Source organism: Fringilla coelebs (assembly GCF_963513975.1).
Source record: "Fringilla coelebs genome assembly, chromosome: 6".
NCBI lineage: Eukaryota > Metazoa > Chordata > Aves > Passeriformes > Fringillidae > Fringilla > Fringilla coelebs.
The window spans coordinates 60741765-60767021 of record NC_140034.1 but is presented as its reverse complement, the minus strand read 5'-3'; the positions used below and the strand labels follow the sequence as shown (position 1 = coordinate 60767021).

Here is a 25257-nt window from a genome sequence, read left to right as displayed (position 1 = left end):
GGTGGAAATGCAGCTGGTTTGGGGTAGGAAAATACAAACCTAAACAGTGAAGTGTTTATTAGATAAATATCCTGGTTACCTAAACATATGTGAGTGTTTGGACAGCCTGTTTGCCCAAGGCTTATCGTATTAGCAATGAATATTAATATTTCCACAGTCCAGGCTCACGTTGCTCAAACGCTTGATAAATAAAACTGAAAATTGCTGATAAGTGTCAGGTGCAAGTGGAGTGTGCTGGAACCCAAAATATTCCTGTGCTAGGGGGAACATTTGTGTGAAGGGGTTAGAGGGACTCTGGGCTATAAAGCTCTCCTGTTCCTCAGCAGAAGGACTCCTGCCTGCATGTCTGATTTTCACTTGGTCATGTGTGATGTCTGAAATGACTGATCCTTTTTAAAAGAAAAATGAAATCAATTAATACAGAGAAATTAAGTTTTTATTTTTAAGTTCATTTTCCACTTTGCTCACTCCCCATGATGTTTTGTTTTCTCTCTACCAGCGTGGATGTGAAAGAATAATAACATTTCTTTTAAAAAAGGCTAAATACTTGGGTTTTTTGTGAGTGTGTATAAACACATTCATACATAGGTATCAATATATCCATACATATGGTGCATATATACCCTATCTATACATTTGCTTAGGATTATGAACTTATCACTGACTTTTTTAATTGCTTTTATATCCTATCCTGAGATTCCTACATAATATAGAATCAGACTTTTACTGGATGATTTGTCATTCCAGGAAGGTATCTTCCTGGTTTGCTGTATCAATATTTTACTTTACTTGTTGCAGTTTCAGCAACTTAAGGTGAAACCAGGAAACAACCTACAAGTACCAATAGCCAAATCAATTTATTTCAAAAGTATTACTTTGGATTGGCTACTCTGTTCTCCTGCACACTAAAAAATGTGACAATAAGTGTAATTAAAAGCTGAGTAAAGGAATGTGGAGTGAGGTGGGGAGAGAAGGAGACAGACAAAGATTTGCTTTGGTTCTACATAAAGAAATTGTGTATCTACTGTGCACTTCTGTTGTGAAATTCAATATTTCTCTTTTAAACATATATTTTTTTGTAAAGTTTTGTAGCATAAGTCCATTCAAGTGTACAGCACTGTTAGTCTCTTTAAAATAGGATAGGTTGCTTCTTGAAATGATGGTTGATTTTTATTGTATTTTTTTTTTTGGACACCTCTACTGATCACAGGCTGGAAAAAGCCACACCATCTTTCTGACTTGCTGATTCTTACTGAATCCCTTCCTGGCTGACGTTAGTGTGGGTTTGGGGACTTAGTGAAGAACTGCTCTTTTTTTACCCAGGGTATCAAGTATTCAAAATCCAATAAAGATGGCTTGATTCCTTGTTTAGAAGTGTGAATGAAACACCTTTTTTAGGTGGAAGATGTTCTGTGAGGTTTTACTGGAGCCTGTGATTCCCTCACTGTGCAGTACAGATCCAGAACTGGAGAATATGTCCATGTCTTTAAAACAGACACAGTTTGACATATTCCTCTTTCATCAGCAGATTTCAAAGCAAAATCTGCAGCCTTGCTGCTCTCATGATCAAAGAGCTCCACGAGATGTTTACTAACTCTGGAGAAACAGCACTGCTACAGGAGATTGGAAATACAAATATATGAATATGGGGAGGTTCCAGGAGTATTGCTGGAGCATCCTTTCTTATTTCCTGTTCCTTTATCTGGCTTGATCATAGCCAGCTGAGGAAGACACAGCTATGCCAAGTTTATCAAGGAGAAATTCGACCATGTCCTTTTTGTTGCAATTTTAAATTGTTTGCCACAAATCGCAAAGCCAGAGAGGAACACAGTGCAAGCAGGGGTAATGGTGATCTTGTGTGTCTTCTCTGGGTTTCTTTTGTTTGAGTGCCAGCTGTGGCTGTCAGGCACTGACACACAACCAATTGTCTGTGCCTGTGAAGATTCTGCTTTTGGATTTCTTTGGGAGCACCCGTAAAGCAGAGATCCATAGGTAGTACTGAGGATTTGGTTCCCTGCTGCACTTCCATATGCACCCCTTATTTTCCAGTTTGTTTTTTTTAATGACATAGCAGAACGACTTGGAGAATTTTAGTTCTAAGTGATTATCTTCATCCCCTCTCTAAATAGTCATATTTTAACTATTATACCATGATCATACTCCTTGGACTTATTTCTTCAGCTGGCTAGTAAGGAATTTATCAATTTAAAGTTTACTGCTCTCCACTCTTTCTATTTTAATGCTGGGTTCTATCTGCCATGAGGAAAGTACTGAGGCACTGACCAATCTATTTGGAAATATTTTCTTCCTCCCAAACACAGCTTGCTATGAACTTCCAGGTAAACATATGTTCTAAAGGAAAATCATTGGACTTGTCATATAAGACATTAGCATTGCTCAGCTGTACAGAGTGGGCCAGTCCCCCAATTCTGGGATCCTAGGATGCTGTGAAGGGAGAGGTCACTGTGATTTTGACTGTTTAGTTGGCTACATCCCACTGTTTCTGTTTGGGTTGCCAGTGGGTTTTTTAGGGACAGCCTGTGTATTTTCCTACTGCTGAGCACAGAACCCACTCGCTACTATAGCTGCTGCCTCTTGAGCAAGTGATTGCTACTTTGCCTGACACAGGAGAGCTGTGGGAGCTCTTCTGTGAGACCTAAAAGTGGATGATTGATGCCTGGGAAACTTGAGCAATCACAGAAAGAGTCTTCATTAATCTTGAAGGCCTTAATTAGTAGGATTAGCCAATTTTCTTGAAGCCATTAGAGTAGTTGACTATAAATTGTAAGGTTGACCCCTTCCAGCAGTAACAGGAAATATTTTCCCACTGAAAGTTTGCTATATCCTACAATAATGTTTGCTGTAGACATAATTTCCATTTTATGTGGTATCAGGACAGGTTACCTCCCAAAAAATGGAAAGAATATTTTTGATGTGCCTTTAACAGGGATTGACTGTTGGATAATGCACAAAGGGCTCCTCCTGTTGAATGGATTTCCCAAATGCCCTTCTCTGGCTTGAGCATAACCATAAATTGGCCATCTTATCCTGTGAAAGGAATTAGTGTGACTGCTTCCAGACATTGCATTTAAATTTATGGAATGATTTAGATATCATTTTATTGCACCTGGCAGAACACTTTATTCTTCTAGGATGTATCTAGTTGTGAACTCAGTAGGTCTTTCAAAGAGATTGCAATTGCAAGAGTGCTGAGGAGAAGAAAAAGGGCTAATTAAGAGATTTAGATTTACTTGACCAACTGAAAGAAATGAACCTGGAGAGAGCGAGGTCCACTTCTCACTCAAGGGAAGGGCAAGTCCTTACTAAAGGGCTTGTGGACTGCTGGGCTACTGAAACTGAAAAGGTTGGGTTATGTTTCCAGTGGATGAATGACTGCTGGGAATCAGGAGAATACTTCCTTTTTACATTCATTTTTTCCTCTGCCTTAGGGAGAGACTGACAATATACCAAATAACCACTTTTGTTTCTCGATAATGGTGATAATTTTCAGTGGATTGTCCTCTACTTGATGTTTTTCAGATTGAAATCAGCAATGAAACACTTGATACAAACTTGCCTAAACACATCCTATAGTCCTGATAGTCTCCACCTCTGTAATTTTGTATTTTAGCTTGTGGAATAAGTCATGCCTTAAGATAGGGTGTAGTTATCCCTGATGAGAACAGGAAGCCAGGTTTTGTGGGCCTGCCTCCAGCAGGAACCTGCACTCCAACCTTTATTTTCTTCATACAGGTCTTTCATAAAGACTTGACATTTCTTCTTCCTTCCTCAGATATTATCCTAATGGGCTGTTAGCAAAGCAGAAATTCCTGCTGTTTAGAAAAGCCCACACAAATGATGGTTGTTATGTGGAGCAGTGCTGAGTTCAAAACTCACATATCTGTCTGACCATGGGCAAATCCTTCTATTTCCCTTTCTCCATTATGGAAATTGTAACACCTCTGCACAATTCTTGAGCCTTAAGTTGATAAGGAAACTACATGAGCTGATGAACAAGTGTGTTTTCTAATATGTACTGCTTGAGTAAAGCAGAGATTTACATTGACTGTTATTTTGACCTGAAGTTTTATGATTGTGCTCCCCACAGAAACATCCTGCACTTGATAGGATGCCTTTTGCATTTAACTTTGCCTGCAATGAATCTTGGCCTTACACAGCCCAAAGTCAAAGCAGTGTTTGCCCTATTTAAATAATGAGCTATTGATTTTGGAATTACTCATGTTATTACCATCATATGGAACTGGTCGTATTCTGAGAGCTCGTCTCTGAAATGGAAGCTGTTGAATTTTGTTTGGGATGGGACAGAAATGGACTTCAGGGATTTTACCTATTGAAATTTGGCATATCACAGATAACAGGGACTGCCTGGCCTCACACAGAGCTGTGCATTTTGCCGAAAGAACCTGGGAAGAAATTCCTCTTCTTGCTTGAGCTCAGGCCCCTGAGCAGCTCCTAATGCAATGCCACCTTCATTTGTCACTGGTTGCCATACCCTCTGTTCTGCCGCTAAGTATTTACAACACCTCCAGGATCAAAGAGACGCTGCCAAGAAGGCTCATGGGGAGAAATTTTGACCTAGTTTTACATTTGGCACCACTTTGCCTGCCAGGAGCAGGTGGACTGTGAACAGATCTTTGGGGGAGAGTCCACCCTGGCTGGCAAAGAGAGCCCTGGTGTGGCAAAGCCAGCAAAAAGCAGCACTGCAAAGAGTCAGAGGCTAAACCCTGCCCCTCTTCTGCTTCCTTTTCTTGGGAATGCAAATTTTTCTGGGAGAAAGGGTGTGCAGGTTGTAATTTCAGTTCATTTTTTTGTGTGCTTGTTTGTCTTCCCCCCTTTTCCTGCTGCTCGTTCTTTGCTCTGCAGCGCTGAGGTGTGTGGGGAGAATCGGTTTTCTTTCTGTGATTGCTTGAATAAGTTTAAGCTGGTCAAGCCATAGGATTTTTGTAGGTTCCCTACTTCTAGGGAACATAAATGAGAAGAAATGCTACACATCTGTTTTTTTCAAGCCTATCTTTTTACTTTCCAGGCTGTGATGCTGTTGTCTTTATGACTGCAACTGTACATTAGAAAGTTGTATTTGTCAAAGAAAAGAGATCAGTTTGTTTGTTCTCTCACCAAAAATCATGTTGTGCTTCTCCCTCCCTTCCCTCTCACCTCCCCCTTGCATGTAATTTTGTGAAATGTTGGCAATTTTGCATTCCCCCTTTCAGTATATGAACTGAAATATAAAACTGGGTAGTTTATGGAATAGATGTGCTGTATGTGAGAAGAAAATCAGAGGTGGTTTTTATACCTTTAATCTGTCTATTAGGATGAAGTGAGCCTGACTTGACAATGCCCATCCATTTCATTAGCTGGCTCTGGAAGGACCCTGGATGCCTTTTTCTTTGGATGTAGACCAGGAGAATTGATCCTGAGTTTGCTGAGCTGATAAACTTCTGAATTCTGTATGGAAATGAACTGACACAAGAGTGGGATTTAGGGAGGGGACACGAGGGGGTTCTTTGAACCAAACTCTTGCTATAATTAGGATCTCAGAAGTTGCCTTCTAAGCTCTATTAAGCTATTGATTGATTACAAGGAAACTTGAAAGGAATGGGTTTTATTAATTTGACCAAGTATTAAAAAAAGTAACACTGACTCTTCAGTGGATAAGCACAGGGACCCACCTTGAGAACGTGCTGGTGAAGTGAGGGAAATAAGCCAATGCACTTGGCAGGAGCATTCAGTTGCTAGAACATCAGGATGTTGATGGAGAGCTTTAATGGGCTCTGAGAGCTGCATATTCCATCCCATCCTGATATCCCTGAGCAGGAGGGCTTTCTCAAGAAGCAGAAATTTTTTAACTGTGAGAACAGGAAATGTCTGAAAGACACAGTAAATTACAATAAATTGAAAATACAAAAGCTGTGGGTGCTGATGGAGACCATCTCTTGCCCACAAAGTCACTGCTATGGCAGTTTGAATTCATGTGTGGTGTTAAACACTCTGCAATTTGGAAGACAACCTTACATCATCGCTTCAGCAGCCATGGGAAGTTTCATCCTGCAGAGTTGGAAAGGCACCAAAAGGATGGTCTGTGATGCACGAAAAATCTGGGGTTTGGAGGCTGTCCATTGGTGTCCTGATATCATCATCCCTCTCTTTGTTCAGAGCTTTAAATAAAAAGGTCACAACAATTTCTCTTTATTTAGTTTTCTCCTCCCCCTGGGGATTATTAATAGCCCTGAGGCAGAACCAGTCTCTCCTTGCATTTACTGCTTAGGGGACTGGATTCTGTACCAGACCAGTGGGAACAGAAGTTGGCTAGTAAAAAATTAAGGAAAGCAAACTTGCTCATACTCCTTTCTATCTGAACTAGTTCTGTAGGTATTTTAAAGCTGCATAGTTTGCAGTGCTGACAATTCATGAACTTAACCCCTGCAACTCGTGCTGTGCAATTCTTTGGTACCTAAAAGAGCATTCAAATTTTTTTCTTTTTCTTTTTTTTTTTTTTTTTTTTTTTTGCTTTGAGCTTATTTTTAATAACTTCATGTTTAATGAAAGATACTGGACACGTTAGGGCTTTTACAGATCATTCCCTGTATCTGAAAGGTCCCATTTTAATGTGCATTCTGTGCATTTTCTTCCTCTACCTTCTACTTTTATCTTAGCCAATGACAGTGAGATTCCTAAGGCTACTTTCTCTTTAAGGGAATACTGCTTACATAAATAGTCCTTTATACCATCTCCTTGTTTTATAATATTAATTGTTTATCAGGAGACAGGAAATATTCCTTAGAAAATGTGTTTTCCTGCTTGTGCATGCCTTGTTACTATTTCAATTATGCAGATTCTTGATGCTGTGGAAATTTGTGCTTGATGACGCCAAGGCAGCTGCACGTTGTTAGCATTGTAGGCTGTCAGATGATCATGTGGGATTCTTGCAGCATGCAACATTCAATAGGATTGAAAAAGGGCTTTTGATGCAAGGCATAGCTTTCAGAATATATTTGTGCCTTTTAGTTAGCTAATAGAAAATCATAATTTATTATCTTTAAATTTAAAATGCTGCCTCATTTTTCTTCTGGTTGGTTTCATTTTGGCTTCACTAGAAGATGCATCTGGTACATCCACGATTGAGGAGTTTATTAATGATACTGTCGTTCAGTTCACTTACTTTTTTTCCTTTTAGAGTCCTAGCTAGCCCACAGATTACATGATCACATGTTCATCCAGTCATTCATATAGAATACAAACCACCATGCATGATTTCTTCTTCTTTCTTTTTCCTCTCTGCCTTTTTTATTCATTTTAAGTTGCTTTGTCATGTTCTCTTTTACCATCCAGCTTAGTCTTTGTCTTCCCCTCGCTGCTATTTGTTCTATATTTTCCCATGCTTGGTTACTGCAATATTATTTGATTAACGGGCTGTGATGATGATGAACCTGCACACTGGAGGAGCAGCTACTACAGTGGTGATGAAGGGATGTAATAATGGTCGCTATCCTCGGAATTCTCTCTACAGTGACTGCATAATAGAAGAAAAGGCAGTGGTCCTGCAGAAAAAAGACAATGAAGGATTTGGATTTGTGCTCAGAGGGGCAAAAGGTATGTGCTTCTGTGTGTGTGTGTGAGTGTGTGTGTGATGTGCAGTGGCATGAAGAAATTTATACATCTCAGAATATAAGCAGGAATTATTCTTGGTGCACTTGGTTGCTAGACAACAGGATTCTCTGTATGCTATACTACTCCGATGGATTTCAGTGCCTTCTCTCTGAAGCAGTTTGGATTTTTACATAGGAGAAGCACTGCATAATTGTTTTGGGGGGAGAAAGTTTTGCCTGTATTTTTCTCGTGCTGGTGGATGTAGTATTTTGCCAATAATCTGTTCTGTTGTGCAGTTTACCTAACTGTGGGAAACCTGCTTTCCTCATAAAAACTGCTGCTTTATTTCAAATGCCAGCCCGATTCAATAGGGCTGCGAATAGGAATAGTTAACACAAGGATGTTTTGTTTAAAATAGGTGGGGATCTTCTGCAAGGTGACATTGGTGCAGTTTTAGTATGAAAATATGATCTTTTTTTATATCTTGAGAAGCTGCACGTATGTTGCATGGCCTGTAGTGTGCTCATTTTTAGAGCTGTTCGTATGTTAAGCTGCACGGCACTTCTCTGTAGGCTAAAATCCATCACGGTGACATTCCTACCAGTTAAAAAAGGCATCCTATTTAATGCTTTGCTTTTTAACTTTCAGTGCAGTTTGCTCCCTTTGTATTTTAAAAAAGAATATATATATATATATATATGTATGTGATGGTATGTCCCATCCCTTGCTCCCCCTCATTTCACATGGGTTCTCCCTTGCCTTGCTTGAGCATGAGAATTATTCCATGTCTTTATTCTTGGGACATGGCTTTTTCTCTCTATGTTCCCCACCCCTAAATCTAAACTGGTGCCACCGTGGATTTGCAGGGCTGCGAAAGCTTTGCCAGTTCTAGCCAAATAAAATGTCTGGAGTTGAAGCAGGGAAGCCCAAGGTGCTGCCTTATCTCCGAGTGTTGGTGTGGGTTATCAGTGCTTTGAGCAGGGCTCACTCCCTCTGGCTGAGCCCGGTGGTTTCCCCCAGATTTTCTCTGTAGCAGCGGGGGCAGCTCAGGTGAAAGACCCAAGGACTTTTCTGCTTGTGCATGTACGTGACACAGAGGGGCAGGCAGGGCTGTCACAGGGTCAGCTGTGCCTCCTGTCCTAAAAAGTGGTCTCTTTGTTATGCACATCTAAATGTAAGAGGGGGAAAAAAAAATTCTGGTTGATTTTTTTTTCATCCTTTGCTACCCACCCCAGCCCCCTAGTTTGGCCAGATTCTCTCTCCTGGCTCCAGCACATAATGCATTTTTAGGTGGATGTTGCCAGAGTTACAGCATTCTGCCAGGCACACAAAAGGGTTACTTGAGCAAATACTGAATATCCTGGAATATCAGGACCCAGCTATTGCCTGGTGCAGCTTGATTTGGTTTGTGTCAGGAAAGGAGCAGGTATTTCTCCCTCTGGAAGGAAGACCTGTGGATTGCTATTGCAGGGGGGTTGCACTCTGTCCCCAGCATCCTGATCTCCCATGAGGCACATCCCTCTCACTTCCAGCACCCACCATTTTTTAACCCGAAATTGGAATGGCCAATGATAGGCCTGTAGTCAAGTGGTATTTGCAAGCACTCCATAACTTTCTTTTTTTAATGTGGTATTTATTTTTAAAGCTGACACACCAATTGAAGAATTCACCCCAACTCCAGCCTTTCCTGCTTTGCAGTACTTGGAATCTGTGGATGAAGGGGGAGTAGCATGGCAAGCTGGCCTGAGAACTGGAGACTTTTTGATCGAGGTAGGAGATCCTGAAATTTGATTCTCAGTGCTGTGTTGGGAAAGAGTGATGTTCTTGGTGGAGAACTGACTCTGGAAAAAGTGTGGGATGCCTCTGAGCAGCAAGTTCTGTGGGCTAACACCAGTGATGTGTTTACTTGATCAGTTTAAAACTTCATGCAGCATTCAGAAAAGCAGTGACAAGAGTACAATGGTCAGGCTGACTGGGAATTTCTGGTTGTTCTTTTTGTCCTTTGGGAGTAGACTCTCAGAGATATCTGGGAGGTCGTAGTTTTCTTTCAGTTATTGAAATTTAGATGAATTTCAATATTTACTGTGGGCTATCAGTTCTGGTTTCTTCTAAATATTTTTGGGGAGTAACCAAAATTAATGACTTTTTATGCAACTATTTCTGCACTCAGAAGCATCCATGGTCCAGTGGTGTTTAGTAACCATGGAGATTAAAGCAAATTACTTTGCCTTGAAATTGAATTTTTCCAACACTACACTGAAATACAAAAAAAAAAAGCAATGAATGTTATTGCAGTATAAATTACTTTATAAAAAGGGTATATTTAAATATTCTGTTCATTCATGCCAAAAATATCTTCATGTTTGATAATTTGGAGGATTTTTTTTGGTGGTGTTTTAGGTTTTGTTTAAAAAGTTGGTTCTCCTTTTGAGTGTTGCTGGACAGTTTACAGCAAAATCACGATTTGGGATTTTTCTTCCTCTTCCCCCCACAACCTCTTCATGACCAGCAAAGGGATGCTGTGGTTCTGTGAAATTGGGTACTGAATTTAGGTCTTTTGGGATGGATTGGCCAAACCCTGTCTGTAAGATCTATTGATTTAACATTATTTGATGTCTTGTTCTTCAGGCTCATGTATGGTTTGGTAAAATACTTCTGGTTTTACAATGTTTATTTCTGCAGAGCTGGCTTTTGCATGCGGGAGAGGGTACAACACGCAGCTTTTTTTGGAGCATGCCTTGAACTCCCATGCTGATTGAATTTAAATAGTTGCACCATTCCTCACACTGTAGCCGTGAAAGAACAGGCTTTGCAGGCTTCTAAAGTAAATAGATATGCATTTTTATCTCTGTCTTCAAGCACATTTCCCTTGTTGTTTGTTTACTTAAGGAGAAGCATTTAGTGTTAGGGACCAGCTTACAAATGAAACTGCTGCGATCCCTGGGCAGGGATCCTGCCAAAGCTCTCCCTACTCCTGTTAGGTGGGGTTTTGAAACAAGGCTGTATTTGTAGAGGGTTTCTTATTAGGCTTTTAATCCACGGGAAGTATGAAGAGTCTGTACTGGCAGATTGCACAGATAGAATTGATGGTGAACAATGTGCAATTTAATTCATTATGGAATGACAAATATGCCCATGGATTTTTTTAAGATCTCTGAAGGGGTGGAAGAAGGCTGGGTAGCTGATTCTGCACAAAGCTTTACTGTTTTTTTGGCAAATGAGAGAAGAATCATAATTAATTGTCTAGACAATTTACTCCTAGCCTTAGCTTAGAAGAGCAGCTAAACATGTACATACTGTGCTGAATCAGGAGGATGTTAATCCATACTCCAGCATATTTGTAATTAATTCTGAAAGAAGCCATTATTACATGCAAATCAAATCCATTTCTGTGTAATTTATGTTCATCGGGGTTATTCCGTTCTGAATTTTGTAACTTAATTAAGAGGTTATGATAATCCTGAGAAATGACAACTTGGCTGTTGCAGGAGACTTTTCTGTTGGAGAAAGGCAGGATTTTTTTCTGTTTTATGGCCAACATGCAGTGCACAGCCCTGGCTGGATGGAGAAAGCCATCTTTAGAGATATTTACAGTGATGCAAAAGACTGTTGAAATAGAAGTCCACCTGCACTTCCAGGAATGCCAAGCTACTTTGTCTTTTGTGTTGAACTAAAAACTTAAATTTACACACCAGCAAGTGATTGTATGCCCTGGTGTAGTCAGCCTGCCTTGCTGCTAAATTATTTCTCCCATGACTCTGAAGTTTATGCTTCTGTGTGTAAGTGCCACCTCAACCATTTGTAAGTAATATCAGGCATTTATCATAAATGTCACATGAATAATAAAAGAGTTAATGGGCAACCAGGATCCTAATTAAGGCTATTTTTAACACTTGTGGCAGGCGCTGGGTGTTAGGGAGGGGCGAGCTCAGTTTGGCAGGGGGCAAGATGAGAGGCAGAGCAGATGCTTCATTCTTGCTTGAGGAGGTTTGGTGGCTTGGGTTCATGGAGATGAGGGAAACCTCACTGTGGAAAGACAGCTTTGACAGGGAGATAGATCCTTTCTTTGCAGAGCATGAGGGTAGGAGGACAGGGCATCATTTCCTTGTGTACAGTTTTGGTCTGGAATCTTCTGGAGGAGGGAAAACTTCAGTATCAGCTCTGAGGCATTATAATAATTCATGTTTGGGGTTGATATATGTGGAGCAGAACAAATAAAAGATCCATACAAAAAAGGTAGAAAAGGTACTGTTTTGCTCTAGCAGATAAATGGAGTAGGGATTACCTGGAACAGCTGGCATTGTATCATATGACTGAGTTTTTATCAAATGTGCAGTTCCTGATTTGTCCAACCTGTAAAACTAATTTTAACATGAGACTTCAGAGATGAACATTACACTTGCCCTTGGAAACAGTGCTCACAGAGTCTCCATGGAAATTTCTGACAGTGTGTGGTTTGTATCCTCCTTGCTTCAAACCCAGCCATGTTTTTTGTGATAAAAATTGTAGAGTGTGTAGTGGCTTTCCTGGATAGAGCACAGGGCAAATGTACTGGACAAGTGCAGGAGTAGTTTTAGAGCTGAAGGAGTGAGGTAGAGGCAGCTGTCAATGGATGTGGATTTTCATGAGCAATTTAAGAGATGCCAATTCAATGTGATTTATTTTTTCTTCACTTTGATGAACAGTCAGAAAACACGGATGATTATGATTTGGTTGTTATAGCTGTCATTTTACAGCTTACCCTATGTGTTATTTTTCACTATTTTGGTTGATGTTTTCTTGAATCTTGAGATCAGCCTGATTAAAAATATAGATAAAAGTAAAGCAACATATTAGGCCAAGTACTAAATACTGCAGTCTCCATTAGAAAGGGGTTAAAAATTTACAACCATCACTAATTCCTTTGTAGGTCATTAATAACTCATCAGTGACTGGATTTCTATACTATAACTGCTCAAGTCTGGAAAAATTCAGAGTTCTGCCTTGAGACATGACTTCAAGAATTCTTGAAGGTGGGGTTGTGTTGGAGATTTGCTTTGACATAAGTCTAACCATTTTTGAGTAAAGAAATCCATTAAACTGGAAGGCCTGTTTTAACTCAGAATAGTGTTTTGTGGAGAGTTTTAGTGTGGTAGGATATAGAGTGTCTCTTAAAATTAACCCCCAGTGGATTACTAACTATTTGTTCTTGTTGTCCCCATGAGTGTGCAGCTGTTGTGCAGGTGTTGCCTGATGTGGCTCATGGGGATTTTCCCTGTCACACAAACAATAATGTTACACTATAAATACTCAGAAAGCCAAGTTAATTCTGCAATATTTTACCAGAGCAATGCATTTGTTCTCTAAATGAGGCATTGCAGTTTGCATTATTGTGCCATAAAATCTCTTATTTTTCTAGAGAAATTGAAATGTTATTGTCTTTGGAATAGCATAGCTGCTTATTTACATTCCAGTTAATATGTAAACTAGATAAACCTGGTGAATTATTCATTTAAAAATAAAAACAAAAGGGCAAAATTCAAGGTTTAATTTGAGGATAAAACCCAGAGATGGTAATAGAAGAAATGGCATAATTTTTCTGCAGAACTCTTCAGCTGGTACTTGCAAAATATCTGTAGTATAACTGCCTGCATTTCTTCATCCTCAAAAGCTTATACAATTTACTAGTACAAACTTTTCTTTAACTTGTTTTGGGTAGAAAATAAACATTTTATTACAGCATTATTTTATCATTGTATTAAAGATATCTGTCCTCTGACTGCATGTAAAAGTTGCAATAAGCATTTAAAAAATCTGAAGTATTAAAAAAAACCCCAAAAAACCTCCCACCTTCATACACAAATGAAGGCTATTTAGGAATAGGTTACTGGTTTTATTCCAGTAAGCACTTTATACAAGCTTGAAAACAGCTGTAGGAAGCAAACTTTGGACTTCATTTTTGTAGCTTTAACTCTAGTAATTATTATTTTTAGCAATGTTATGCCTTACCTTGGTATTCAGTGGTGGGGTGAATTAGTGGTTTTACAAAGCTGGCTATTACTGATTCCAGTCCTTTTAGCAAGAGAGAAACCTTCCCATCCTTTGATACTCTTCATTAATTACCCCCTGGGTGTTCTTTCTCTTATTTCTAGTGTGAACTCTGCTTGTTTCTACCACCAGATAGAAATCTAAATTAATGATTTCTTTTCTTATGGGCAGATTCATGAGAACCATGATACTTTTTCTCTCTTGGAAATAAGTGGAGGCTTTGTTAATGGCTTTGTAAGAACCAGGATTCTCACGCTGCAGCTGAAAGTTTGCTCCTCTCCTTCCAGCAGTATGGACACCAACTCCATGCAGTGCTTAATAAGAGTGCTATGTGTAGGAGGAAGAAAGCAAAGCCAACATTCTCAGTACATTTCTGAGGGCTGGATTTATCTCTCACTCTTAGGCCTTTCTGGGGGACCAGCAGAGGCAAGTCCACATTGGTTCAGTGTCTTGCAGGAGGATTTTTTGTTGCCAGCTTGGCTGCTGCTCCTGCCCAGCCAGGGAGCCTCCTGTTTGGCAGGAGAAGAGCCAGGCTGGGAGCTGCTCTGTTCCTAGACAGCACCTACTTTGGGTTTGGATCAACTCTACAAACATCTTTTTAATGACGAGGGGTTTGCCAAAGCTGCAGCAGCACTGCAGTGTTTGAGCTTCTGGAGAGGGAGTTCCTGGCCAGGGCAGAGGCTTGGAACTGAATGGGCTTTGGTTCCCTCCAACAAAAACCATTCTGGGATTTTTTATGCATGTACATAGCACCAGGCTAGGCACAACTATTTTTAAATCTGTATATTTAAGTGGCACACAGTTTGATTTAACCAACCATTAAAGGACAAAACTTATTTCTATTAACCAGTTACTCATCATGTTTTTGGTGACGTCTGTAAATTATGTCTATTAAGCACCAGCAAACACCTGACACTGCCTAAAATGCAAGCTCTCAGAGTCCAAAGAAAACTTTCTTCCTGTTTTGCTTTTGGAATTCTCCTAGCTACAGATGCACTGGAGGGTTGGAACAATGGGCTTTTGGAAAAAGAGCAGCTGTGGTACAAGTGTAGAACAGCCTTGAGTATCTGTGCAGCATCTGACCGAGGGAATTAATTTTTCACTTAATGGGGAAGTGTTTTACTTTCTCTCCACTTAAAGTCGGTAACTGAGGGTTTGGGTTTGTTTGGTTTTTTTCTTAATTTATGTTTTTAGTGTATGGTGGCACCTTAATGACATTATTGTGCCCTCAGAGTGTTTTGGATGTGCACAGACCCATTGTACATAACAGTTTCTGATCCTTTTTTCTGTTTTTCACGTGTATCCTCTAACCCGTGGGAAGTGATGGTGTTCCAAATGTGCCAGTGTGGTTATTAAAAAGAGGAACAAATCTTGGCTAATTTTATAATACATTATTGACTGTTTTCTTTTTGACATAGATGGAAATGGGCAGACAAAACATAATTTGGTTCTTAAAGGATCTCAGTTATTCACACACAAGCAAGTAATATGCTTAAAAATAAGAACAAAGAGCAGACAAGAATGAAAGCCCTTTGCTTTCCAGGCTGTAGGCAGAACTGGGAAGCATTTTCCTTTAGCCTTGATGCTCCACGAGGTGTGTACTGGGCTTCTGGTTCCCCAAAATTTAACAAGTAGCTCTTTAAAACTCAGAGCTCATTTCCTGACATTCCTGTCCTGAGGGATTCTGCCAAAGCTCGTGGGACTGCATTTGGAGTGTGGAGATATCCACAGGGAGCTTTCTGACTCCTAGTGAATATGAAAACCACTGTTTCCCCAAATTCCTACTACAAAATCCTCTAAAAATAGCAAATTTGTATAAAGTTAAGCAGCTTAGTATAAATAGCCAGTTCTTGGCGACCTAGAAGGCATCCAGTGGCATCCAGCCACCTTGGCCATCCTGCGATTCACATAAAGCTCAGCTCTGGCTGGTCTTCACTCATGCAGAAATCTGTCCAGCCTCTCTTCAAATAGCACAGGAATAAAGCATGTCTTCCATTTCCAGCTCTCAGGTGTTGGGGTTAAGTATTAAAGCTAACACCAAATAAATAAATGCCATTTTTGTGGTGTGGTTGGGCAATTACCACAAGACATTCTATTAAAATTAATTTCCCTGAAGGCCGTTGGCTTTTTTTAGTCTCTGGATACTATGGAAACCTGGTTGCTGGATTGGAGCTATATGAAAAACACTACTTGTGCCTTGTATTTAAGGGGAGAAAATTCAGTGTCTTTTAATTGCAGGATGTTGCTACAAACCTGCAAAACTGCAGGTAAGGGAAAGCAGATGAATTGTTTCAAATAGCGGAGAATGAACTGACCAACTCCTATTGCTTAGGACAGAAGTAATCTAAAAATCTGGAATTTTTCCTTCTTTATTTTCTTTGGTTTTCCTTTTTCTGGGGGAGGTGTCTGCATCTTACAAGCAGAAGAAATACCATCACATGTGTGTGTCATGGTTTCTTCCTTTGTTTAATGGACAGTTTTCTTTTTTCTATTCTGAGACTGGCAATCCATTTGTCTGACACTGAAATGCTCCGTTCACCTGCTGGTTGTGTTTCATGAGCCACAAGTCTGTGCAAAGGTTAAAAGGAAGAGCAGGAACATCTGATCATCATAGGCTTCATGAGCAGTAACCTTTCCTATCCCAAGAATTCAAGTTCTCAGGAAAAATAGCTTCACTGATGGACCCCTACTAGGAAAATATATTTTTGCTATTATCTCCAAATTGGAAAAAGCAAATGAGAACTCTGTAGGTGGACATATACTATATTCATGTAGGGGATTTTGGTTGGATTTCTTCACTGTCATCCCCTTTTAACCTTTACTGTAGAATGAGGTTCCTAAACTGTTCTCGAGGTTTCAGAGGGGTTAAATAAATCTCTAATGTTGGTACACACAGCAGACTCCCCACTGCTTCTGTGTGGGTGCTAAGAACTGCAGAAACACTTGATTTGAAGACATTCTGAACTTTTGGGTCTGATCTAGCAGAAGCTCTGCATTCCTTTGATTAATATTCCTTTTATATCCAATCTCTAGCATGTGTCCTCTGCAGAAGACTGGGTTCAGATTTAATCCATTAATTGCTTTTTTAAAAAAGGCAGGAGAAGGCTTCCTTCTCCATTGCTGTTCTCCTGCTAAGATGGCTAATGGTAAATACATGGGAATATTCAGTGTTGGAGTTATCCCAATAGATGGTGGCCATCCCATTCAGAGCTGCTGTGTTCCTCTGGAATTACTGTGCAACTCTGCAGTACAGCAGTAAGGGAGAGGGTGGCTTTCCAAGGAATCCCTGCCTTGTTTTTTTCTCTACCTTCAAAGCATTTCCCCTGCCTTGTGACTGTGTGGCTCAGCAAATTCATCTAATAAGCAAATTGAAATGTACTTTAAATCAATCAGATTAGAAATAACATTTTACATCCTGTTGTGCCACTGATAGAAATCTTCAGAGACTCTTGTATACAATGAAGGATAATAATCATTTATCATTACCTCATTTTTGCCTCATATATTCTGGCAGCTGTCTGGGGAGGATTTTTTGTTGTCATCTTGTGGTAGAAAGTTTTCACTTGTTAGAAAAATATAATTTCTCCATGGTCAAAATACACCCTCCTGTGTTGTCTTCATGGCCAAGTGGTGGCTCCTCCGTTTTGGGTTCTGGATGTGGCTGCACTTGAAGGTCTCTGAGAGGTTTGCTGATCAGAGCACTGGAAATTGTCCTAGCAAATACATGGAAATTTCTCAAGAATGAGTGTATAGAATGGTAGGATAAGAGTAGGTACCCAAGTGTTCCTTTATTTGCTGATTAAGAGAATTTGAAAGCATAGAAGTTCATAAAAAAAAGTAATGGAAGGGTTTATTTACAGCCTGTTACAAAAAGGGCTGGTTCTGGACAAATATAATACAAAAATCTGCAGAGCAGATACAAAAATCTTGTGTTGATTATGTTGTATTTTATTTGAAAAAAATACAAGCAGCAAAATCCAAGAATCCTTTTTTATTTCACCACATCAATCTCCCCGTATTTTTTACTGGAATTCCTTCTTCCAGAATTGTTCTCCAAACAACTGCTATTGTTTTTAATGGACTTGACCTGTGACTTTTTGACACCAGATAGATTTGTGAGAAGCCATGGTCATTGCTGACAGACAGGCTTGTGAGTTGTTAACTGCATCTGGTGTATTTATTTACACTGAGGATGATTATGGCTCCCTTCAACTCCTAAATTAAAGAGGAAATGGCTTTTAAATGATCAGCAAAACATCCATTGTAATAATTTTGTGAAAGTTTCTTGGGTTTTTAATATCTAAATATGCCTTGACTGTGCTTATTTTGGAGGTGGCTTGTACAAAACCAGATAGATTGGGAGTGGAGTTGAAGATGGGTTTTGTCTGGGAGTAGCTCTTTGGTTCCCATAATTCCCTGTGCATTTTTAGAATAGTTTGGAGATATTTAATAGAAATCATGTGCACACCTAAAAAAGTGGTGGTTCTTCAGAGCTGGAAATTATGTAGGCAGCTGTTATCCAAGACTCAAAGACTAGGAATATTCATCTCCAACTCTCCTTTTACTGCTTCTTTGTATCCCAAGCAAACCTCTGCAGAAGTGCTGTTCAGAACTTTTGTCCTTTTGCTCCTTTCTCATGGTATGGCCCCAAACCTGGGTGCCTGAACTTGTTCCTGTTTGGTCTCCCCAAGGGATTGATCAAGGTGGTTTTCTCTGGATGGGTCTTGTTCCATGTGTAAAGGTGTGAAAACCTCAGGCTTGAGACCTGGTGTTTCTCTTTGGCATCTCTGACAGTAAAGAAACTTGCCCGTGCCTTGAATGGTGGCAAATAATGCCAGATTGGGCAGCTGCTGCCATTTGAAGGCTATGACAGCCACTGCCCCTTCCCCCAAGGAGCAGGACAAGAGGAAACAGCCTCAAGCTGGATCAGGGCAGGTTTAGATTGGATATTAGGCAAAATATCTCCCCAGAAAAAAGGGCCTGAAGCACTGCCTAGGGCAGTGGTGGAGCCACCATTGCTGGAGGGATTTAAAAGCCATGTGGAGGTGGCACTTGAGACATTGGTTAGTGGTGGCCTTGGCAGTGCTGCATTAGGGATTGGACTCAGTGATGTTTGAGGGTTTTCCCAACCTAAACCATTCTCTGGTTCTGTCCTCACAAAGAAGTTGGGATAACTTGCAGAGGTTTAGGATTCTGTGAGGCAGTTCCAGCTTTCTGCAGTTGCCTTATCCTTGTGCTCATGTTTCAGCTGCCTCACTGAGACTGGAAATGCTGGATTCAGAACATTCCCGTGGTGGATAAATCTTCCCATGGCTGTGGCTGGATCCTCTCTGAACTATTCAAATGCTCTTAAAGCAGCTACACTAAATCTTGTCATTCAGGCACTGACTTTTTCTTGGCCTTTTTCAAGGCAGATTGAAATGAAAGTTTGATTAATTTTGAGTAGATTAGGATCTTTTAATGTTAATATTAACTGTTGCTTGAATAGGAAGATTGTTTGGGTAGGTTTTTCCATCTCTGAAGGGATTATGTAATGGTAAATTCCTGTCTTTAACCTTAAAAACAGGGAAGGGTTTGGAACATAAAAATGGAACTGGCACAATATTTGACACTGTTGTAAAAGTCACCAAGAATAGGTTTTCCACACAGGAATATTGCCACCTTCCTGACATTATGGAGGAATTTTTAATGAGTGAACTCCCTCCTTCATTTGCATACTAACCCACATCTAATTGTTGGATTACTACTGAAGCTTCAGCGTTACTCTCTGAATATTAAAAAACATTTGATATTTTAAGCAGTTTTATATTTTCTGTTTTGCTGCTTTTAATGTACAAATGGATGTCATTAATCCAATTTACATATTTCTAAAGACCTTTTGATGTAGTAAGATGTAAAAGTTGTTTATTTTTAATTTTTTTTTTTTAGTGACTATCTTATATGCAAAGCTGCTGCTGCCAGGCAATTATCCACCCAGATAGTTTTAACACAGTTACTCATAATCAGCACAGATCAGTGACATGACAGCAGTTTTTGGGAGCTGTATGACCCATTCTAAGCTTTAACTTTCAAATTGGCATAAATGTGCAAATCCACATTTAGAAAGCTCTTTTTCTTACTTATTTGTCTCCATGTGAGAATATCAGGGGTTTGTTGTTTTTTTGCTTTTGGTATTTTTTTGCTTTTGTTTTTTTCCCTTCTAATATCTCAATTTTATCATATTCTATAGACGAGGAACATTTTTCTTCCTGCTTTGGATTTGGTTGCCAGTCCATAGGGATCTGAGTAAAGAAAAGCTGTCTTCAATAAAATATGCCATGTTTGCACAGCAATTTCTTTATTGTTCTGCAGTAATGTCTTTGGGAGAAGTGTCTCTTTTGAATTATTATTTTAATTAGTTTTGATTCACGTTGGTTCCTGTTCTCTCCCGTGCACACTGAGAACTCTCTCAGCACAAAGTTTACTCTGAAAACTGCCCTGCTACGGTGGCATTAAAAAATCACTTGGTCTGTAGTTGTGGGAAGGTTCCTGCCCATCTGGTCCTTCATATACTAAATATCAAATGAGATCTTTAGTCAGACTTGAGAATTTGCTTAATGTGGAGTTTGGAGTCATGTGTGCAAGCTTGGGCTCAATAACCCATTCCCAAAGGATGCTCCTGCTCCCTGCAAGCCCTGTCTGCTTCTAGCACAAGATGGGGTTGATTTTATTTGATGCTTTCAGTATAGATAATCTGTATTTACAAGGTTTTGTAAGATCCAGTCTCGCTGCCTTCTGCTCATCTTTTGATAAGTTCAGCTTTGAGTGTTTCATTCTGATTTGGAGTAAGATCCTCTAAGTAGTGGATGAGCTGCAATCAGTCAGTCAGAGAGACCAAAAATTGTTTAAATGTAATCCCAGCATACTTCTCTTCATTTGTCAATCTTCTTGCTAATGAGGTAAAATAAATCAGGAAGGAAAACTCTTACAAATGTAATCTGAAAAGTTGAAAGAGATGGGAAGAAAACAAGAAAATGGGGAAAAAAGTTATTACAATTTGGGTTTTTTTTTTTCTATCAGCCTACTGAGACATTTTGATCCAATGGTTTAACAGACTGTGAGATGTTTTTTGATGCAGAATAAAGCTTTAAGATATCAACCTGAGGTTCAACTTTGTATTTGCAAGTTAACAACACCTTTGCTGAATGGCTCTCTTGGGATTTTAGGATATATTAGGAGTGGTTGAAGGAAGAAGGTTAGTCTTAGACTTGGAATTACAGAACCTCATTTAAAATGTAATGTTTACTAAACTTACTGTGCAAGGTAGAAAATGCATGGCAACTTATTTCCTGAAGGAATTAAGACTCCGAGCTATGTAAATCAAAATAAAATAGTGGGTTTTTTTTTTAATTCAGAAATTTTGTAGAAATTATTTCGTCTTAAGGACTTCAGGTCACAGCTGAGCACAAAACAAGGGCCTGGTTGTCCCAGGTTAGAGACACAAATGCTCAGAGGACACTCTGGGCAGGAATATAAGTGTTTCCACATAAATACCAGTAGGAAGGCAATGGCAGTACATGTTTTGAAAAATTGAGCATTTGAAAATTGTCAGATTTATGGCTTTGTATCAAGGCACTGAATCACTCAGATTATCAACAGTAAAAAATGGGAGTTAGGCTGGTAACATATTGTTTATATGTGGGAAAAAGCATAAATCCAGTACTTTCTAACATCTGGAAAGCCTGGCCAGTCTTTTAAAAATTATTTTGGTTATTTAAATTCATCACTTTTGGAGAAATTCTTAAAAAGGTGAAACCATTGATTGTATTTGTAGCATTCTCATTGCTCCATTGATTGTATTTGTAGCATTCTCATTGCTCCATGCCTTGTCATCCTGATGTTAGTGCCAGATGTCCCCTTGGATTCCTCTGACAGGGACTGCAGATAACCCTGTGGTTCGAGCAGAGATGTACAAATTCTGCACCTAATTTCAATCCCAAAATAAACTTCAGAACCCGGTAACACTGAGAGAGCTGGAACAGAACGGAGCCAGTCCAACTCCCTGAAGGGCTGTCACGTTTTCCAGGTGTTCCTGGGGCTGTAGTCTGGAGAGATCCCTTCTCTCTGAGCTTTCCTCGTGGCAGTGGGAGCCTGAGCTGGATGTAGCTGCCTCAGCCACCATATGTATCCATCTCTTCAGGCTGTTCATGTTTTGTGGCAGCTTTGGCAGCCTGCTGGGATTATTCTGAGTAATGCAAGTGGTGAGGAATGATAATAATAATACTGTTAACCCTTTGATTTCTCAGCCAGCTGGGAGGGCAGTTTTGGGGAGCAGAGCCTCCCCTGCCCCCCTTTTCCTTGTGCCCCTCCAAAAATGCACCGATGTGTGCGTGTTAGGAAGCTAAATAGAGACAGAGATATGAATAAGCTTTCTAAGGAGGTGAGAATATAAAAAAGGAAGATGATATGATTCTCCCCCTGACAATTTTTTTCCAGCAGTTTGAAAAATACAGAGAGTGATTCGTTGTTTTCCCCTGTTCCCCTTCACTCCCAAGGTCAGAGAAGAATGGCAACCATGGTGGTTAATGCTGACAACCTTTCTCCATCCTTGTCTGGCTCCTACAAGGGAGAGATTTGCAGTGGCAATATAATACAGCACTGTGAGCTTTTTCCCTTGACTGAGGAAAAAGCTTCCCAACTTCTGCAGGGAGTGATTTCCAGAGGAGTCTAATCCTGCCCCAAGAGCTGGGAGCTGGGACAGCTGAGTGAGGGTAACATTATTAAAATATTGACAGCACATCACTGCCGTGGGGATAGGATTGACTGTATTTTGATAAAGGCAGGGCAGAGGAAGGATGAATAAACACTTCTAATGCAGGGAAATGAACAAAAAAGGAGAAGCATGTGGGATCGAATTTCCAGGGAAAAGAACAGAGGACCACAAATGATGATTCTTAGAATCTTCATCAGATTCCTGGTCTAGCGGAAGGTGTTCCTGGTCTAGTGCAAGTGTCTCCCTCATGGCAGGGGAGTTGGAACTAAATGACCTTTTAGATCCCTTCCATCCCAAACCATTCTATGATTCCATGATTCTTTGAGATCTCTGTGTAGGCCCAGACAATTTTGCCCAATATCCTTTGGCTGGAAGATGCAGGTTTTTTCTGGGAAATGCAGATTTTAGGCTGAGTTGCTGCTAACTCTGCTCAGTGTGGAGGGAAAGGAAGGTCCCTGCTGTTGCTGTGCTGCCACCTGCCATGGCCTGTTGAGGATCATCCCCCCCAGCCCTTCTCAGCCTCGGGCTGGTTAATGAGCTTCCCTGGGCTTCCTGCCTGGCAGCAAACAATGCCACTTCACCAGCACTCCAGTCACCACTAATTGAAGCACCACAATTATCCAATCCTTGGCCTCGTTCCACATCTGAAATAAAACAGCTGTGTTATAATGTTACGGTCAAATTCTTTCTCTGTTATATGACCTAATAAATTAACGGTTGGGAATCGTGCATTTGTGACTCAGTTTGTCACTAAAATATCCTAATTCCATCAATGGTCTTTTGGATAAATTGCACTGAGTTTGCTTGTTCTGAAAAGAAATTTGGCCCTAAGTGATCCATTCTAGGACGACTGAGTTGGTGGTCTCTGGGATACAGAAAAGTAGTGGAAAAAATAGAATATAATGAAATATTTCTGCAAAGAATTGGCTTCACAGAGAAGTGCTGCCTCATCAGTTTAGTGAGAGGCACAGGTCAGCTCCGGAGAGCTCTCAAAACTGTCCTGGGTTGGTTTCCAAGGAACTGTCTGGATACACTTTAAGTGGATTGATGGCTCTGCAGAAAGCCTGACCCAGCATGTGGCAGGATAACCCTTGCTACAACAAGCTCAAGGATGAAAAATTAAACAATTCCAGAGCAATACCTGGTTTGAAAAATTATTCTTCTGAATTAAGCTAAACAGGATTTCTCTTTGGTTCTCCAAGTATTTTTATTTGCTCTGAGGAAATTTAGCATCCTTCTACACAGCCTGCCTTAGGCACCTTTTAAAACAAAAGATATCTGATTGGTTTTTTTATTTCCTTCCTCATTTTTTGTCTAATAGGAGTGCAGCCACCAAAAAGACTGTTGTTAAATGGCTTCTAAACAATGTCACTAAGAATTAGGAAACCTTAGTTTAAAACTGGAAATATGACCAAGGGAGAAAAGACTTTATCCCTGCAGAGTTAAAAGTCTGTTGTATGGCTCACCAAAATAGATTTCAAGGAAGAAGCAGTCAAAGGCATAAAAATCTGCTGATAGATGTTTTTCTTTCAAATGTGCCAGAAACAGGGAGGTCTGCCAGAGGTCAGCAGACCTGAAGGATGATGGACCTTTAAAAGGCAGCAGTGTTGAAAGAGAATGTTATTGATGGAAACCTCAGAGCCTTCTTAGTCATAGTCCAACTATGGGGGAATTTGGGATATGGCTGCTTCCTCAGGACACTTAGAGAAGCAACCTGAGAACTGAGTTAGCAATATTCCCACAGCTGGAGAGCTGGTGCTGGTGTCAGATTAGAATTGCTAGAAAAGAGATTAAAAAACCCACCAGCCTTCAGGAGCCAGAATTTATCATTTCATGTTATGTTTCAGGGGCATGGCAGTGTTCAGTTGAAGTTTGGACTTGATGATCTTGGAGGGCTTTTCCAACTTTAGGGATTCCAAAATGGGAAGTCATGTTTTTGGAAGAAATTGGTGGTTGTATGAATAACTGCCTTGGCAGTCTCAGTTTTCATTTGGACATTGGGAAAGATGTGCTTGAAAACCAGCTTATTGTGTAGTAAGAGAAAAGAATCTCCTGGGATAAGAAATAAAGGGTAGAGATAATATTTCGAAATACAGGGAAAAGGAGAACACTTTTTGAGGGCTGGGCTCTATGAGCTGTCCTGTTAAATTTGTACAGCGATGATCAGATATAGGATCTTAGGCATAATTCAAAACCAGTAAAGCATTTGGAGCTTAACTAGAAGAGCAGGGAATGCCAATGTTGAGTATGTCAAAGGAAGTGTACCTGGGGAGGAATCCCCCTGGGCACCAGGATGTGCTGGGGCTGACCAGCTGGAAAGCAGCTTTACAGAGGACTGAGGGATCCTGGTATTTCTGCTTTCTGTTTGTTAAATGTATTTGTGCCTCTGTTTCATGGTTGGCTTAAAATACATGCATGCAAAGTGCAAAAGATGTCAGAAATATTAGTGAGGATAAGCTGCTAAGGGACAGAAAGGTTGGTGGTAAATTAAATGCTTCATATTTCACATCAGGTAGCTGTGACACATGGTATAGATTCATATACATAACAGGGAAACGTATTTCATATATCCTAATATTGAGCAAGAATAAAATGCAGCTACTAATTTGTAAAATATGGCTTTTATTTACTGAGCAAATGTATGAAATATTTCCCTCGTCCTGTATAATGACAATCTCCACATTTTTTCGTGCAACTAGAAAAACACTGTGAGCAAAATTCAACACTGGGAAATGATCAGTGCAGTTTCAGAAGGTTTAATTTGGTATTATACACTGAACACAAATGTATCAGTGAGGACAGAAACCTTCCTAAGTCATTCCCTCCTAAATACCTAAATCTCTGCATCTTAAAGAGCAAGGAGAGAGCTG

At 40.0% G+C, this 25257-nt stretch overlaps 1 protein-coding gene across 1 annotated transcript in view; it reads left to right on the top strand.

The window, feature by feature from the left end:
• The window catches only part of SHANK2 (SH3 and multiple ankyrin repeat domains 2), a gene marked incomplete at both ends in the record, with an annotated part of 241253 nt that overhangs the window by 124057 nt on the left and 91939 nt on the right, over nucleotides 1-25257 (top strand). Inside the window, 2 exons of the mRNA XM_084208756.1 lie at nucleotides 7529-7611; nucleotides 9254-9378. Coding sequence (XP_084064882.1) covers nucleotides 7529-7611; nucleotides 9254-9378 — 208 coding nt within the window. The remainder of the gene's footprint in view (nucleotides 1-7528; nucleotides 7612-9253; nucleotides 9379-25257) is intronic.